The sequence below is a fragment of the Populus nigra genome, chromosome 2 (genome assembly GCF_951802175.1).
Source record: "Populus nigra chromosome 2, ddPopNigr1.1, whole genome shotgun sequence".
In the NCBI taxonomy this organism is placed as follows: Eukaryota; Viridiplantae; Streptophyta; class Magnoliopsida; order Malpighiales; family Salicaceae; genus Populus; species Populus nigra.
The window spans coordinates 48,821,858-48,840,163 of record NC_084853.1 but is presented as its reverse complement, the minus strand read 5'-3'; the positions used below and the strand labels follow the sequence as shown (position 1 = coordinate 48,840,163).

General features: G+C 37.6%; 2 protein-coding genes across 3 annotated transcripts; both read right to left on the bottom strand.

The window, feature by feature from the left end:
• Positions 1–1,333: 1,333 nt before the first annotated feature.
• Positions 1,334–5,955, bottom strand: LOC133681456 (protein HIGH CHLOROPHYLL FLUORESCENCE PHENOTYPE 173, chloroplastic-like). The gene is made up of 13 exons (XM_062104505.1): positions 5,172–5,955; positions 4,874–5,086; positions 4,589–4,793; positions 4,386–4,461; positions 4,114–4,249; positions 3,919–4,023; positions 3,049–3,129; positions 2,841–2,930; positions 2,699–2,764; positions 2,130–2,186; positions 1,972–2,049; positions 1,855–1,902; positions 1,334–1,667 (listed from the first exon to the last, which is right to left on the bottom strand). The coding sequence occupies exons 1-13, from the start codon at positions 5,706–5,708 to the stop codon at positions 1,596–1,598; spliced, it is 1,764 nt and encodes a 587-aa protein (XP_061960489.1). The 5' UTR covers positions 5,709–5,955; the 3' UTR covers positions 1,334–1,595.
• Positions 5,956–6,354: 399 nt separating this feature from the next.
• LOC133681453 (histone acetyltransferase HAC1-like) lies at positions 6,355–17,070 on the bottom strand. Of its 2 annotated transcripts, none has more exons than XM_062104503.1 (17): positions 16,657–17,070; positions 16,181–16,419; positions 15,744–15,858; positions 15,125–15,422; positions 14,543–15,034; positions 12,586–14,417; positions 11,663–11,959; positions 11,295–11,573; positions 10,291–10,419; positions 9,992–10,192; positions 9,734–9,876; positions 9,321–9,633; positions 9,000–9,139; positions 8,520–8,598; positions 7,993–8,385; positions 7,248–7,465; positions 6,355–7,149 (listed from the first exon to the last, which is right to left on the bottom strand). In XM_062104503.1, the coding sequence occupies exons 2-17, from the start codon at positions 16,345–16,347 to the stop codon at positions 7,035–7,037; spliced, it is 5,211 nt and encodes a 1,736-aa protein (XP_061960487.1). In that variant the 5' UTR covers positions 16,348–16,419; positions 16,657–17,070; the 3' UTR covers positions 6,355–7,034. The 2 variants fall into 2 exon arrangements, with proteins under 2 accessions (XP_061960487.1, XP_061960488.1); XM_062104504.1 differs by having other exon boundaries at positions 16,797–17,070.
• Positions 17,071–18,306: the final 1,236 nt, after the last annotated feature.

The following is an 18,306-nucleotide window of genomic DNA, read 5'->3' as shown; positions in this document are numbered from 1 at the left end:
TACTTACAAACAAATCATGTGAAAATAAATTTCAATAAACTACTCTATCAATGCAAGAGATGCCAACAATAGTGGTTTTGCATGAATATTAATTTATTCCTTTATAATAAGAAAAGAAACACTTAATAGATTAAATTAGTAGATTTAAACATTTATTTTGAACATATTCATATCAAAACCCCTAAATTATCATAAACCCTAATGTTTTTAATATCTAATTATAAAAAAATAAAACTAAAATTAGACAATAAAATAAATAGAAAAGATGAAGAAAATTTATCTAAAACATAAAGCAAAAAGCAAAAAAGATTAATTGCTTAATTATACTTAATGAAAAATTTGCATATGAAAGAGGCATGGAACGACAGCTCATGAAAAGAACAAAAAAACCTCTTTGTTAGTCGAGGAAAGTTAAAAAAAAAAAGGGAAAAAGGAAAAAAATTAAGGCAATAAGTCAACATTAATAAATAATAATAACTTTTTTTCCGTTTAAAAATTCACTAAATTAATATTTTAATATTTTAATATAGAAAATATTAAAAAAAAATTTAAGATGGCAATTCCCCTTTTTGTTTTCTTGTTGCTCCGCCACTGCAAGAATATATCGTAAAGTGCTTGATTTACTAAAAACAGGTGGACTTGCGGCATAAATTAGCATTATGCTAACTAGCTAGCTACTGATCTTGATGCACATGCAGTTAGGTTTGCTTCATTTTTTTTTTTAATGGCTTTAAAATTTGATGAAGCATCCTAATTAAAGAGACCACCCAGTTCCAAGCCAAGCTGTCTCAAATTCTCCTTTTCTACAACTTCCAATTACAATACAAGATGGTGTTGGCTTGGCTAGGTGCTCCTAACCGATGTGGGGTTCCTCTCTGGACACCAATCCCGTGTCCCTGTCGTTTCCACCCGTCAAAATTTCTGTGGCTTGGAGATGTCACTGATCCTACTACCATTAATCCCACTTGTCTATTTTGTGTCTTGTTAGCTAAAAGTCATGCAAAGAAAGACTAGAGACATGAGACAGCATTAAACAACTTGAATTAATCCAATTTCAATTTCATAATATGGATGCAGAATATACATGATCGGAAGTTCTTGCTCAATTTCACTAGGCTTACCAGCCGATTTAAGTTTTTTTGTGTTTTCATTGAGTACAGAAACGAGGCCATGCCTGCTCTACCCAGTTAAATGCCACCCCCTCCCTCGGCAAACTATTTACTTGCAGAGGAAAAGCTTGCTTTGACCAAATGTAACAAATCTGAGTTATCAATGATTCTGTCAAAGAAAACAAAAGGGCGATCGGAAAGTTTATTTTGTACACTGTCTACCCTACCCATCAAACGAACCATGTTGTGCATTGCCTTTTCTTTTTCAATCAAGATCATCAGCTTGCACTGAAATATACAGTTTACTATATCTTCCGAGGCTATACACCAATATACACTATGAAAACTATACAATGGACACGAATCATAGCAAAGGAAACAGGACGAATATGTTTTTATTGCAAGTAAACAGAGGTCGAACAAGAAAAAATTTCTCCGAGGGCGGTAGCAGAGAGTATGATATTTCCTTGCATGAAGCATAGTCAGTCAAGTGTTCTTCTCCAAAACAGATAGTGCTGGTGTCAAATAGTTGTTTGCTTTGTCAGGTAAATGCGCCACCTGCACAAGAAATACATATTGTAGTGTGTTAAATTCTATCCAAGCCTACGAATATATATATATATATATATATATATATATATATATATAGCTTTTTAATGCAAAAGAATAAAACTATCATATATATATATATATGATAATTTTATTCTTTTGCATTAAAAAGCTATTATATTTGTATGTTCCTTACAAGTTCATAGAGCTCCCTCCCTTGCTCAGCAACGTATTCGTAACAGACCTGCACAATCAAAATTCAGTCTTCCATCTAACTTTAGCTAATCTCAAACCTAAACTGAATGTTACCCACATCAAAGCTCTTGTTTCTTGCAGTCGAATCGTGCAATGCCTTCACGCAGATATCAGCCACATCAGCACAACTAATTCCCTAATTTAAGAAAAAATATTAGGATATTGAATTAAGTTCAATAATGTCCTCTTCTATGCTGAAGAATAATTAGTTCTAACCTGAGAAATCCTATTTCCTTGATCAAATATTAGTGCACGTTGACCACCTGGCTCCTCCTGCGAAAAGCAAGCTTTCATTATGTTTTCCATGTTGGGGCTGGGCTTGGACTGTTCAAACATCTAATTTGCTAGAGATAAAGCAACTCGAATAACTATACATTAAAGAATTTACATCTACAACTACCAGTTGTCCATTGAGATTTATCTAGGACAACTTTAGGCAAGACATCAAAACAAGACTGCAATGACACTTGGAGATACTAATTAGAAGCTGCTATTGACAAAAATGATTTCTTCAGATCAGTTTACAACACAGAAAAGCAGCAATCGAACTTGTGTCTTTCTATGTACACAATGACATGCTGGTGTCACAAATTCTATAACAGTTTCTCCTCTCAGAAACCAAATGCTATTAAGATATGAGTTTGTTGGATATCAACACCATGCTAGTCAAGACAAAAAAAAATAGCAATGCTTGTAAGCACTAATGTTGATCTTAAAAGAGGTCAGTCATCCACTGCTGTATGGCTAATTAATGTTAGAATTCTGTAGACAAGAACAATAATTACCTGTAGGGGACCAGGGCGAATGATTGTGTATCCAAGTCCTGATCTCCTCAGCGAGTCTTCCCCGGCCTGGAAAATGTTTGACCACAAATGTGACTAGGCAAGAAAATAAAAAGAAAGGACAAAATCAGAAAATGGTGCTAACCCTCTTGGCCTTCAGAACTTGTTCCCTTCTTGTGGGTTCCACTCCTAATCCTGTACATGAGACCAAGACAAAGTCTGTTTCTTGCCCAGTCTGCATACCATTCATAATAGTCTTAATAAACAGGAAAACTTCTAGTTTCCAAATATAACTCTTAGAACAGAAAAGATTATCTATATGTTTTTTTGAGCAGCAGTAGCAGAGCACTTACAGGTAAAGCTTTTATGTATTCCAATATAAGCTTAAAGCTTCTCAGGTCTTGCTTCGCTCCTGCAGGTGCTTCAACAGGTCTCTGTAGCAAGAATATTGAATAGAATCAGCGTAGCTGGACCAAAACAAAAATGCAACTCCACGAGGTCCATGCTTGTAAAGCACATCATAAAAAAAATCCTTTAGACCACATCTTTTCTGGAAAATCCAATTTTTCATTCACGCAAAAAAATAGAAAAACTAAAATGCAAAGTTCCATTTCTTGAAAGAAAATAGACAAACTAGCAAATTCACTATAAAAAATAATCCTAATGGCAAAACCAAATTATAGTGACAAACAATGCTTCAAACAGTAATACAGATAAGCAATCACATCAAGAAAATACATGTTACCTTGAAAAGGAAGCCATAACTAGCTAAGATGCCTTACATTACCAACATGTACTTATCGTGCATGAAGTATGTATGGATCTGCTGACCTATAACTTAAGCTTTTAGACCAAATTCTCAAGCAACTTCTTAACAAATTATGTAGTGACAACCACAATGGAAAATTGGAAATTGTGGATCCAGTTAAGGATTTCAGCACGTTTCCAGAAGAACTTTAAAAATGAAGAATTCTCCTCCATGGAAAAGTGATTTTCATGTGATTAAATCTTGTCACGTAGTTGCTTTAACTGTATTTTATCCAATTTGGGGCAATCTTAACAATGAGTGGCATCTCATCCCAATCAATTAAGCCAAATTCAAATAAGAATTGAGATATAAAGACCCAAGGCAAATAAAAAAAACCAATCATCTCACAACCATTGAAAGCAAATGAATGCTGAAATCTCATAGTATTTTTATGACAATTCACTGATAGACAAACCTGTCTTCGGGGCTCAAAGCGGATGGTCATTGTGTGTACAAGAAATGGGTCCAATGGCAGATCATCTGGTTTTACAGGGCGGAAGGCAGAAAATGGCACTCTTACCTGCCATTTACACAAAACAGAAGCTGTTAAAAGAAGAAATTGGAATCTGGATCTGTATAGCACTAAAAGAAAGGTATCAGAGATGCTCACCCTACAAAATCCTACTTTGGTGCTAATTCTTGCAAAATACAATTTGCTTTGAGTTGTGTCAGCTGAAGGACCAGCTTCGAGTATCAAAACATAAGATCTTCCATTTCCACCAACAGAGAGCACTAGACCTTCATACCTAACCCCAAGGAAAATTTTATTTTAGGAGTGTGATAAGCATTCAAGGTGGATGCAAAAGAATAAGCCAACAGGAAATCTATTAACATCCAGCTTCTAGTGATATAAGGAGCTATTGATCTTTATGTATCACGTACCTGTCAAGAGTATAACCCAAAGGAAGTGATAGCTTTTTTGACAATTCAACATAGCCTCCCCTAGTGAAAACATACCCTATAGGCGAGATGAATAACAGAGTAAAAGAAAGCATGCATAGAACATTTAGCAGTTGTATATACAAAACTTTACTAAACGTCAATGTAAATGCTGTCTCTCTCAGTTATGCTAGCACATATTTCACCTGAGAAAACTGCATCTCCGGCCTCGGTGAACTCAAATTTAGCATCCATTCCTGCATCATACTTCGAAGCAACTGCATCCTGGAAGTAAGTTCCTTGACGAACTTCCCAGCCATTCAATGAATCTGCGGATTTGAACTTTGCAAGCAAGAGCTTGCTTTTGCTGCTTTTTCCGGCTCGTAGTTGAGCTAGTTTGTTGTTGTAGTCCTGCAATTTTGTAATGTATAATTACTCAAAGACATGACAAGGGAGGTTTGATTCAGCTGAAAATGAATGTGAGACACTACCTGAAGGGCTTTGGTGAGATTAGAAACCCCTTGGTGATCAACTCTGAAAAGATCTCCAGTGATGGAAGAACGAGCAGTGGCACAATATATGATTTTGTTGCAGCCCACCACCGCTGTCTTAAGGGTTGAGGGATCTCCCACATCCCCTATCATGATCTCCACTGACCTGGGAAGCATGTTCACAACTTCCTCATCTGCCTTCCTCACCAAAGCCTGCATTAATTAATTAATTAATATACTAAGAATTAAGGAATCAAGAATATTAACCCCAATAATAAGGGGGAGGGAGAAGAAAGACCTTAACAGTGTAACCCCTGAGCATAAGTTTCCTAACAACAATGCGGCCAATGCGACTGGTGGCACCAACAACAAGAACAGTGGTGTTCTGGGCACCAGGGATAGCAAACTCACACATGGGACCCTCCCTGATGAGCAATGCATCAAGAGCTTCCTTGTCATCTGCACGTGTTGTTCTTGATATCTGTCCCAACCCTGAGAACTTTCTCCACACCTCATCGAATATCTGCCTTGACTTCCTTCCAAGTCCAACAGGGTTTACATCCTCTAAATTCAGTGGTTGCTGCTGCTTTGTTGTGCTTTCCTTGTTATATTCTTTCATATTCTCTGTCTCCGTCTCCGTCTCCTTCCTGTCCTTGATTGCTCTCACCACAACTAATGTGCTCTTCTTGTGGCTGTTCTTCACTGTTGAGATAGGGAGAGATGTGTAAATCTTGCGGTGTGAGGTGAAGTTGAAGTGATTGCTGTTCGTCAAACTGACACTCGCATTTGTCGTTGGAGTCACACTTGCACTTGCTGCTGCTGCTGCTGCTCTCATCTTTTCTGTAAATTCTTGCTACCACTGATTAATTATTACTGACTAAATTTGGTTTATGATATAATCAACAAATGATTATCCAAGTCTCTTCAACATGCAATATACTCCTCTTCTGTCTATGGCAGAACTCGGACAACTGTTCGTTTTCTTCTGACAACTTAGAAAAAAATACTTAATTATATGCATATATGCAGAAATTGAATTTATGAGTGGATAATTGTGACAAGAAAGATTACAAAAACCAGGAAAAACAAAAGGGGAAAAAAATGGTTGGTTGGTGTTTCATGTTTGAGGCTTGAGAGATCAAAATCATAAGGGCAAATAAATGATAAAAAGAAAGAAAAAATGGAGACCACATAATATTATTTGAGGTTTTTCCGACAGCTGCAATTAGAGCCACCAAACCTGCCACGTTCACATCCCATTTTCCTCTCATTCTTTCTTTTTTTTTTTTTTTGAATACTGACCTCATTTTTCTTTATCAAATTTCCTCCTGTGGCCTTGATTAGAATTAGTGAAATGAATCCGTGTACCTTTCATTTCTAGCAGCAGCTACTAATCCCAATAAATTAAAATGTTTTCACTCTGCTCTTGAGAATACATTAATACATAAATATAATATGTATATATATCTATATATAACGAATTGGTACAAATTTGGAGAATTCTACTTATTTCAACATCTTTAAATAACATGACGTTCTACAAAAAGGGTGGTCAAGTATCTGAGCTCTCAACTCTGAAGGGGGAAACTTAACAGGGTGTGGGTCGAGGCGAAGAAGAAGAAGAGAAGAGAAGAAATTGAAACTAATCTCCTCCTCTGCCTTTTTCCCCACCCACACTCCTTCGTAAGAACATCATTTTAAACAGATTAGAACAATTACATGGTACAGTCGCCGCCACCGAGAATGGCATTTTAAACAAAATACAAAGATAATAAAATAAAAGAATCACCAAAATGGGCCAATGACTAACACACATCACATCAGTACTCCTATATATTCTGACTCAGGGAAATAGTTAGCTGCTGCTGCTGCTGCTGCTGAACTGGGAAAGCTTTCTGTCAATGAATTTCACTCGCTTTCTTCAACAGGGAAACGTAAAGCAAGTCACCCCACGCATGAATAAAAGAATCATTCCCTAACAGCTGTGATGCTAAACCAATATGTCGTGCTATTGTATATTTTTCCCCTTCTGAACCAACAACCAATATCGGAGGAAGTTTAACTCTCTCACTTCCTCATTTCAAGCTGTGTGACACCTCAGAGCAGCACATATCTATTGTCCCCTTCTCTTCAAAAACAACCATATTATATACAGAAAAGGTTACCCAGAATTGCCAGCAACCTCAGCAGCTCTCTGCCTCATCATCTCCATCACAGCAGCCCTTCGTCGTGAATCAGACTGCTGCTGAAGTCTCCTCAAATGTTCTTTCAGATCCCTGGACAAATATACATACATACATACATTTATGAGAATTTATAATATAATATTCCCCCAAGGAAGTTGTAGATTTTAAGATAAGGTTGATGCATAAACCTGCAGCGTGGAACATGGCACTCTGATTCTTTGCAAGCCCGAGCATGAAGTTGAAGGAGATACCACATCTTTTTACACAGAACACAGCCCCCAGATGCACGAGTTTTGCATTGTATCCCATGACGGAAAAGACCTTTCACCTTGCGACAGTTAGGATATTGGCAATGTGGAGAGCGGCATTGCGAAGCATGCACCAGAAGATCAAGCATTTTCCTTAGCTGCAATGTCAAATAAACAATTACATCAGGCACTATAGGACATGAAGATTTTAGCAGAAAAATGACTCAGTACATTGGCAGATGAAAATATCATGGAGTGTTGGATCATCAAGTTAAGTTTCACAGTAGTCAATCCTAACATTCATTCTTCAACATAGTGTAATTATCAGCACCATAACATCTATATTCCACAAAATCATTTGTGATAGAAAATCTCACAACACATAAATGAAGTCAGATTGTTCAGATTCTTCTGGTTGTGAATAGTATAGATCATTTGATGGGGTCAGGGAAGTACACTGAATTTGTTTAGAGAAATTGCAATCACTTGTAACTAGGTACATGCCAATTGACAAATACTTCACAACATCTTCCACTGCTTATTCCATAAGATTAAGTAAAGCAACTGGTTCACAGCTCTTCATATATAACAAATTAACAAACGAAGAACCGTTTACCAAGAACAAGCAGCTGTATTTTCAAGATACGAGTCAGAACTCTAAAGACTATAAAAAAAGGTTTTGTACCTGCAGAACCCTCAATTGCCTAGCTTCTTTGTTCTGTGCATCGCGCTCAGCCAAGGATGGATGATTCGTCAACTTATGAGGATGATCCATACCCCCATCCTTTTGATAACAAGAATTGCATACATCATAATCAGGGCAAACCTCACAACGCCAACCTTGACCCGTTTCGATGTCAAGATGGCATATATTGCACGTTGTCACAAATGCAGGAGCAGTTGGATTATGAAGATGGTAAAGGACCATCATTGAGGAATGTTTAGCCCGGCGTAAAGTGTCATATTGATAATGGTTTCCTTGGCAAAGACTCAAAAATGCCTGTCTTGTGTCAAAAAACTCACTTTCAAGAATTTCATCTTTATCCTTTGTGTCAACAGGTACATCAGTGATTTCATCCTGCAGAATTTAGCAGTGTTATTTTATATTCAAAGAAAAGGAAAAGACTTCTGCTCAGAACCCATACAGGATTTCAAAGTAATGACATTTTAATCTAAATTAGATAGAAGTGTTCCTAGGACCAAGCAACTTACAGGATAGAGTGCATGCTTTTCCCTTTGGTTGATAGGATGCCGCTCTCTTTCTTCACGTTTCTGTTCTGCTTCATAACACCTAAGGAAATACAAGCACAGAAACCAAAATTTTAAAAATCATCACAAGAGTTAAGGAAATGTAAAGCACCTTTTCAAGAGCCATCAATTGAAACAAGACTAACACCTGCTTGTTCTATTGTAACCCACACAAAAAAAACACTTCGTAGATTTTGAAATCTGTTTTGTACTACCTGTCAAATAATGGTTGTTTACTAAGGCCTTAAATAGCTTGTACACATATATAGAGCTTATAAGGAAATAATGCTATTGTAATTCTGCATTTATTCACCCAAGTAATTACCATTCATTCTCGTTTACTGTTACACAATGTTAAGGTTACAATAGCTAGTGAATACAGATGTTCAGGTTACATAAAATTTTCACTAAACAGCAATACTGGTGAAGATTAAAGCTTCTTACTTGTCACAAATCTGAAAGTTTTTGCACTGCTTGCAAACCCAACGGGTGCCCGATACCATTAGATTACAGCAATGCGAACAGCAATGCTGTAAATGAACCATGATAAAGTCTTCCTTCATCGGGCAAATTGTCTCACCAAGCTGGAGAGATATATTTTTGTAAGAAGAAAATCAATTATAACTGCTTAATATGAAGACATCATAACAAGCTCCAAGGTTCTGGTGGCAGAAATTGCACAGTAACACAAATAACAACATCATGATAAACAGCATCTGATTGGCAAACAATGTTAAGCTGTAAGAAATAGGGGATAGGAATTACTTTATGCATCAGTAGCAGATCCTTTGATGCATTACCAAAAAGATCTGCCTGGCCAGATGCTTTTAGGGCCCTTTTTGTAATGGTCTTTTTGGTAGTTCCCTTCTTATTTTGTTTTCTCCCATCTTCTTCTTGATTAAGCTGATAAATTAAATCCTCAGCGGCACCAGGCCAATAATCCCCATCAAAGTAGGGCAGCCTAGCTGCTGTGACCTTTGCCTTAGATTCACCACTAGATATGAAGAAATGGTCATACAAATTAATGAGGTCAGCAACAATATTTTCCTTAGCAGCTTTTCGTAACATTGCAAGATACCTGGAAACCAAAAGACATTCAATGAAGCACATTATAAAGTTAGAGAGGAAAAAAGTAAAGCAACCTATGAATCTCTCCTTGGAAGTTTTTTTTTGCTCACCATTCCCGGAGCTTGTCAGATTTTGGTGTTTTCTGGATTTCTGGATGGCAATACAATATATAATCCTCACCCTTCAAAGGAGGGCAAGCCCATATATAGCAGCTTGTAAAACCCCTTTTCTTGCAGTATTCAAGGTATCCAATCTGCAGAATAAAATAGGTATAATTGCCAAAAACTCCAATTACAATTCCTAACCAAATGAATTGTTCACATTCTTGGATCATTTGCAAAGAAGATAGATAAGTATTTGAAGCTAACCAAAATTTCATGGTAAACAAATGTACGAAGAGCCTCTCCTGTCACTGCTTTAATCTCAGGTCTGAAGTACTTCACAGAATCTAGATAAGAAAGATAGACACGGCGCTGATTTGGAAACTGAGCTTCTGATCCGAATTCCTGAACATACATGCCAAATAGGCATACCTCAACACCTTCAATCTTCTGAAATAACAAAACAACCTGAAAGAAAAAATTCCAGTGAATTATTTCTGAAATACTTAGCACCCAGAGCTTTTCAAAAGCTTAAGTGTGTGTCTCAAACGTGGTATCCTGCAAACCTTAGACTTGTACGGGAATTCAGTTGGATAATTCTCCTCCCGAAATATCTCAAGAAAACGCTGCTTCACTTCCAACTTTTTGTCAACTGATGAAACTACTCGAACTACAAGTGATTCCGCTCCAGGAACCTAAAACATAGATTTTTAAAGAGATTAGATTGTGCCAATTAACATGCATTGATGCTCTAATTTTCAAGCACCTAGGACAAACTCAAGTCTTCAAGTAAGCAAAAGTAGACATTTACCAGAGTGGTGATCTATTTAACAGTCAAAAATGTGCTGTTGTGGGAACACTCATCTAAAGTTTTAAACAAAGAGCAAGAATGTCTGGCAACTAAATATACTCGCAACAGGATCAGAGACACAGCCACACATTGAAACAACCAGATGGTATTTCTGGAAACTAATTGTTCTTACAAATTAATAATGACATCAGCTACATAGAAACTTGTGTCAATGTCACAAAAAAAGAGCTCGTGTAGTCAATTGCCAGACAATTTCAGATCATACTATTTCCCATAGTATTTGTTAGTCCTGGAATAGGGGCTTTATTCTAGAGAAAATCACAGACTTAGCACCTATGTTTCAGTAGAATTTCTATTAGAATTCTTATACTTCATTTTTTTTCCCTTCTGAGTTCCTATATTTTTAAGAGATTCAATCAATCAGATACATTTACTCCAGAAACACATTTGATGTGCCATTGTCCAAATACTCTTATACAGGATATTGTCAGAACAAGTGTACTTGATTGGTCTTTTTTTAAGAGAATAGGAATTCGTATAAAATTAAAGCATAGGAACTCAAATAAAAATTTTAACAAACTCTAAACCATGTCAATTTCATAAGCATATACTATATAAAAGTAAAACTCCTTTCCATATAACCTGCATTGCAAGCATATTTTCATCATTACCAGTCCATATGTTAGCAGAATAAAAATAAACTCTAGATTTTAAAAATCAACCAGAAGAACACAGGCCACAGAATGATATGTAACTCACGTCATCAAAACTTTTCCCGTGCATCTTGGCCCTATCCTGTCTTTCCTGCTTCAGTTTCCTAAATAACCTCTGCTCTATATGATCACTAAGTATTGTTCTAGGCAAATCCTTAGCCCCCAGAACCGCACTTTGTGGTAAGGGCTTGCGCTCTCCTCTTTCAACCTCTGCTATGTAGCAATTAGGGCAAGTATATTCAGCTTGCCCACCATCATTCCTTCGACCATTAAATAATGCACATATTTGGTGTTGCCAAGCTTCACATTTGTCACATTGAACCCACTGCACAAGCATGAAAGAGTAAATTGTAAGTGATTATTTGAGAGTGCCAAGTAGCAGAAGGACAAATACAAGACCACAGACAAACACACCCATTCTTCAGTCTCCTCGTCATTTCTCTTCTTCTCGAGTCTTGCCTTTAGAATAGTAGTCCCGTCAGCAACAATAGTATCCCCACGAGCCTCGTTATAGCATGGAATACAGAAAAAGTGCCGTGTATCACCAGCTCCCATGGTATAATACATTGCATTCCGCTTAATGCGAGCACCACAGGGTGTACAGTATATTGGCGGTGGTTCAAAAGTAAGCTTTTCAACTGCACACAATTGACAAGAGTTCTCACTCATTGAATGCTCCATTGCTTGGTTCTTTTCTGCCTTTGCCTTACTCTGTACAAAGCAAAGTGGAAAAACAGAAACAAAAACTACTATCATCCAACCAATATATTTACTATGCACAGAACAGATGGTAATTTTAAAACCCCATGTGCATGCAAAAGAGAACTGCATCATTACTAACAGCAATAAAAGCCTGTAAGTAAGATCAAATGTTCTTTCATGATGAGCCTGTGGACAAAGGAAGGTCAGTAGCACATTAAGCAGCAAACAAGAAAGTCATAAAGCTAGCACATCATATAAATACAAGGAGCTTAAGACTCATTCACTATGAACATACACACATAAGTGAAACTAAGATCTCAACAGCAATCAGAACCAAACATTCCAAAACAGTACAGTTTCAGTTGACAAAATGGGAGGACAGGCTAAAAGTCTGAATATTTAAATACACCATAAAATATAGTACAGGTAGTGTATGTCAAAGTAACTTCTAGCTTCATGGTTGAGCAGAAATTACACACCATGACAGGACAAGCCTTACTTCCTCTAGAGATCATCTAATGATGATGTTTGAGAAAATTGCAGGCAGATATTTTCACAATTGTTTTTACAACATACAGAAAACTGTAAAGTAAATGAACTAAGGAGAAGCATAAAAGTCAGATGCATAATCTTACCTGGCCAACCCACTGCCTGAGGCCTATTATATGCTCCCTCACTTGTTCAGGTGTAAACAGTTCAGTCAATGATACGCCCTTTATTTTTGGCTTCCCAGACTTGGTTCCAGCTGGATTTTCAGGAGGCTTTGTAGCATTTTCTTGCTTAAGTGGATCAGTTTCTTTCTCAACTTTAAGACTCTCCTGCTTGGCTAAACGGGCAGGCTCATCATGTACCATGGATTCATCTGCAGGTATTTGGCTGCTGACATCATCCATGTTGTCCCTTTTAATCTCACTATCACTAGGACTTCCTTGTCTAGAACTTGCAGGAACTTCCAGCTTCACTTCCATGTATTCAGACTTAACTGGCAGTCTATTATCACCATGTTTGTGATCTTGGCGCTGGACATCCTGGGCTATATGAGCATCACTGACTGCAGATGCTGATACAGCAGAAACTTCACTCTCAGGTCTAAGTGTTTGGGAAGATTGCTCTATTTTCATGCGCTTCGGAGAAGGTTGTAGATCTTCAGTGCTTTCAACAATTGGAGTTCTTGAAATCAGTCGAGCTGCATTTTCTCCATTATCAGTGCCTTTGCTTGGCAAACCAGAATCTGAGGCTGGAGGTGCGCGTGTCTTCATTTGTATCTTTATTTGGGCCTCTAGATAATTTCTAACAGGAATACAAACAGGGCAACATGCATCTCTGCAGTGCCTAAAGTGATGAATTAATATCCTGGTGTGCTGACATCGAGGATATGGGCATGGAGTTGACTTGCATCTGTCCATGTGCCTCAACAAATTTTGGACAGTAGTGCAGTTAGGGTCAGGACATTGACCTTCTGGGGCAGGACATCTCCGGGCATGCCGCAAGAACAAAAGCCACTTCTGCTGATTTCTAAATTGCCGGTCACGATTAGCATTTCCAGATCTATAGGTGACACCACTTGAATTTTGGAGCTCTGAAGTGCTTCTAGGAGGTACTGTTTGACTGACAATGGATCCTTCTGAAGCCACATTATTACGCTGAGCTTCACCTTGCCCGGATATTCTCTGGTGGAAATCCTCTTGGACATGCTGCTCATGTGACATGCTACCTGGTACGCAAGTCCGGTCCTGAGATTGTGGATGCCATTGATCCTGAAATGCCGAATCTGATTGTGTCCCAACAGAAAGGCTGTTAAAATTATTTTGAGACTCTGAAACCAACTGATGTGGATGCAACATCTGTTGCATTTGCTGTGAATTTTGCGGCAATGACAAGTACATGTCATGCTGTCCAGCTGGATGACTGAGATTTTGTGCATTCTTAGAATGGTCTCCAACCACATTTTGCTGGAATTGGTTTTGCAATTCAGACATTTGGAATTGCTCTGAGGTTTGTGAGCGCAAAATATCATTATGGTGCTCCATTCCAGGCTCAAGCTTCACTTGACTGCTAGGATCAGGTGTGAGCTGGGATTGACCAAAAGCATCATTGTTCAACAGATGCTGTTGCTGCTGACCTTGCTGTTTCTGTAAACGATGCTGTTGAGCAAATTGCTGCTGTTGAAATTGCTGCTGAAGTTGTTGCTGCTGGTGAGGATGTTGCGGAAGTTGCTGCTGTTGAAGTGAAGACTGGAAATTCATCTTTTCAGACTGGTCAAGTGATTCAGGCTTTATATGCCCAGCTTGAGGTGCGACATGCAAATTCGACTGATTATTTACAAGAGAAGAGTTAGTTTTGGACATAGACTGCAAGCTTGCAGAACTCAAATTCTGAGCATTTATCATCGATCCAACAGATGTTATAGCACCATATATGTTGCCAGATCCAAAAGAATCAGCATTACTCATCCCATATCCATCCCCTGGTAAGATATTCATCTGCAGTTAGACATTGCTTTCTTCCAAAAAATAAAAAATAAAAAATCTCAAGTTAATTATTACATGATAAATCTCCAAAGAGAGGATGGAGGGGAGAGAGGGGCATTACCTTGCATTAGTTGACGTTGATGTTGATCAAACTGCTGTTGCAATGGTTTAGGTGAATTCACATATAGTGTGGAAGTCATATAGCCATCAGAGGTACCAGGCTCATTAACAAGGGGCAAATTATTCCCAAGCATCCCCATACCACCATTTAGGGCACCATTTGCAAACCCATAAGATTTCTGCTGCATGCCAGACCTAATATTGCTACCCATTTGACTCCCAAGGTTCTGCAGTATGCGACTGTTCTGACCGCCAATGTACTGCTTTGGCTGCTGTGTCTGTGATACCATAGCAGAGTCAGCAGTCGAAAAGCCACCACTGTTAGCAGTAGATTCCACATTCATGTAAGACTGGTTATTATTGTTGTTATTGCTATATCCGGGTGTTGGAATCATTTGGCTTGTCATTCTTGGCACGCCCATAGATGACATGTTTCCACCAGAACTAATGGAAAAATTGGCTGGTGACTGCTGGTATCCATTAGACAGATTTCCTGTAAACATAGATTGTGTGACATGGTCACAAAGTAAATAAATTGATCATTAACAGGGAAGATTAAAAGCACCACAAGGCTTAAAGTTACCATCTGATCTACTGAAGGAACTTCCATGCATGCCACTAGATGGCAACAGGCTCCCTGTGTTGACAGCTGGAGGTGCTATGGTATCACATCCACTGGAAGTAATCATCATGGTATCTACAGAAGAAGTCATCATATTCGAATTCCCACTGTTTGACATACCAGGAGTTGGTATCATGGTTCCAATGGATGAGGAAGAATTAACAAGCTGCGGATGCCGTTGGTTGTGGCTATTTGTAGAGGAGCGCTTGATCAGACTACTCAGACGACTCTCTAAGGTATTCAGGTTCAAATAATCCTCCTACAAAACAAAATCGATAGCAGCGTAAATTGAAAAAAAAAATAACAAATACAAAACCCTGAAGAACAATCAAGGAATGAAATCCAGCAAATTTGTAAAGAAATACAGAATTAGTTTAGTGATTTACATTTTAAAGCTGTTCTGAGGATTAAAAACAATCAGTCTTTTAAAGTAGTTAACATGATTTCAGCAATCAATCTATCCCCTTTCTTACTGAAAGCAGAATAAAATAATATCTCCATTAAAGATTTGATATGTGGACACAAAAACAACAGTCCAAATACACACGTAAATAAGAATCAAATGGATAAGGAGAAAAACCTTAGTCTGAGCAGCTTTAAATAGACCCTCTTCTAAGCGTTTGGCAATGCCCTTAAACTTTTGTTTCTGTGTATCATCCACCGGCTGAGAGTGCCGCCGCATTATAATTTCAAATCTAGAGAGAATACATATTAAAAAAATATAAAAAATCAGTCCTTCAATATTCCGTCTAGGAAACAGGTATTACAAGGGTGCAAATGTAAAGTGGTAAGTAGAATCAATAACTAAAATATTTTTCTCTCAACTTCAATAAATAGCAAAATGTAGTGTGTGTTTGGCAATGCAATGTGAAATTTGAAGCTTTCTTCACTTGGAAAAGCATTACCAAATGGAATGTAGCTGTAGACTGTATTGATGCTTCTAGAAATAGCAATCAAACTGACAAATTTCCGAAACAATTGGAGACTTAAAACTGATAAGGAAAGTCAAAGCCTAACATTTTTTGGTGTATATAGTTGCGAGCTCGGCGAAGCTCAGGGTCAATGCTGTACATATTCGCAGGAGCATTAGCTGATGCTGCTAAATTCTGCATCTGCTGATTCCCATTCTGTTGCGGCGGTAATTGATTAGAAACCTGCCCGGACAGATGCGCTTGCACATTCATCTCCTTTCCTCTTTAAATTTACACCAATAGCTTACCACCAAGTGTACTTGTACTTCTTCTCATGCTCTCCAACTGCAACAAACAAACAGAAAATCAATAAAAGGAAACTAATTTGGGAAAAAAATTCAAAAAAAAATCATTGATTGATGAGTAAAAATCGAAGGAAAAAGGGGAGATTGAAAGAGGGAAAAGATAATTCGAAGAGTGAGGAAGCATAACCCTAAAGAAATTAGAGAATTAGGTACCGAATTGGAACAGAATAGAATCGATCAAATTTTCGAAACCTAAAAAAAAAAAAAAAAACCAAACCTGAAGCTGAAATAGAAAGAAAGAGATCGCAGCAAGAAGGTTTTGATATTGGGATTCGAGTTCGATAATTGATCGTCCAATCGCTATTTTCTATAATTTAAAAAAATTAAAGAAAATTCAATTATTATTTTTTTACACACCAGAGCAGGGCAGGGCAGAGGGATTGAGGAGAAAGAAATCGGAATTAAAAGTAAAAATATAATGAATCGGAGATTTTGGTGATTTAGTTCTGCTTCTGGTTCGTGTTCTTGTTCGGTTGGGCGAGGAAGAAAGAAAGAAATCAAAAGAGTTGAATTTTCTTTCTTTTTTTTCTTTTCTTTTTTTCTTTTTCTTTTTCTTTTTTTAGAGAGAGAGAGAGAGAGAGGCGACAGCGCAAGGTTAAAAAGTCTAAAAGGTTTGAGGGGGAGAGAAAGAGAGTTGGTTATATTGATAATAATAATAATAATAATTTCAGTCAAAACAAAAAGAAATATATATAGTTTAGGAGCAAAATTGGTACTACCCCAATAGTTTGGGGGTCTATTTCAGATAAATCATGGTGTGAAGTGACATAAGTACCCCTTCCTTTATCTTCAATTTTCACTGCATTTGTATCTCTTTCCGGTGCATGTACATCGCTACTTCAGTTCTCTGTCTCTCTCTCTCTGATCTTTGTCACTTCCTTTTTTGCCCTTTTCTCTTCCCATTTTCTATTGATTGTTTTCTAATAATTATTTTTTTGTATGATAAATCATTGTAAATATGCACCAAGAATATAAGGATTTTTTTTCTCAATATTATGACTGGTTCCATTGTCACAAAGCCCAAGTGGGTTGATTGACACCATATAATTATTTATGAGTTAAGTTTTCAAGGTGCAAGAGTCGAGTTAATGAGAATGTGGTCCTAGTCTTCTCTGTCAAACCAACCTTGGACATCATCATCTCTGTGGAAGCTGTTTTTTATGGACATAATGCTAAAAATAGCTGTTGTTCAGGGTAAATTCTCTTCTAAATCAGCTTATGATCTTGATCAACGTAATTGGAGCAAGCCTTGGATGGGATGACACTCAACAAAACAAGGGTTGTTTATAGCTTGTTGCCCAAAAACTTTAAATGAAAACTGGTTTGTAGCACTATCATTGTTATGTTGTCGAGTCTCCTTGCGTTGCTTATTGATTGTCCATATATCAAGGAAAATGTTCTTCGTTTTCTTCGAGATTGTTGGCAGGTGAGTTCGGCTTTCATCTTGAAAAAGTTTCATGCTGGGTTCTTTGGAGTGTGAGTTGATTGATAACTTGACTCAATGCTGGGAGGCAGAAGATGACAAGAATCATTGATTGTCACCTACTGTTCATATCTATGGCAGGTACGTCTAATCGTGCTATTACTGTTAGAGAATGGTTTAAAAGCTTCTGAGATGGTGTTTGTAAACACAATCCTGGACTTGTTAGTGTTATTTTTTTAGATGAGTGCAGCACGTGGTTGCATCGTTTTAAAACTAATTTGGGGTATTTACATCCATCAAGATGGGTCTGTAGGCTGGTGTCCCGGGTCTGTAGGCTGGTGTGGCAACATAAGCATGGACAATCTGAGATTGAGATGGATTTGGTGGTTTTGATTAATGTTGCAAGAGGTTCTTCAACTTCTTTGATGGAGGCTAAATCATGTG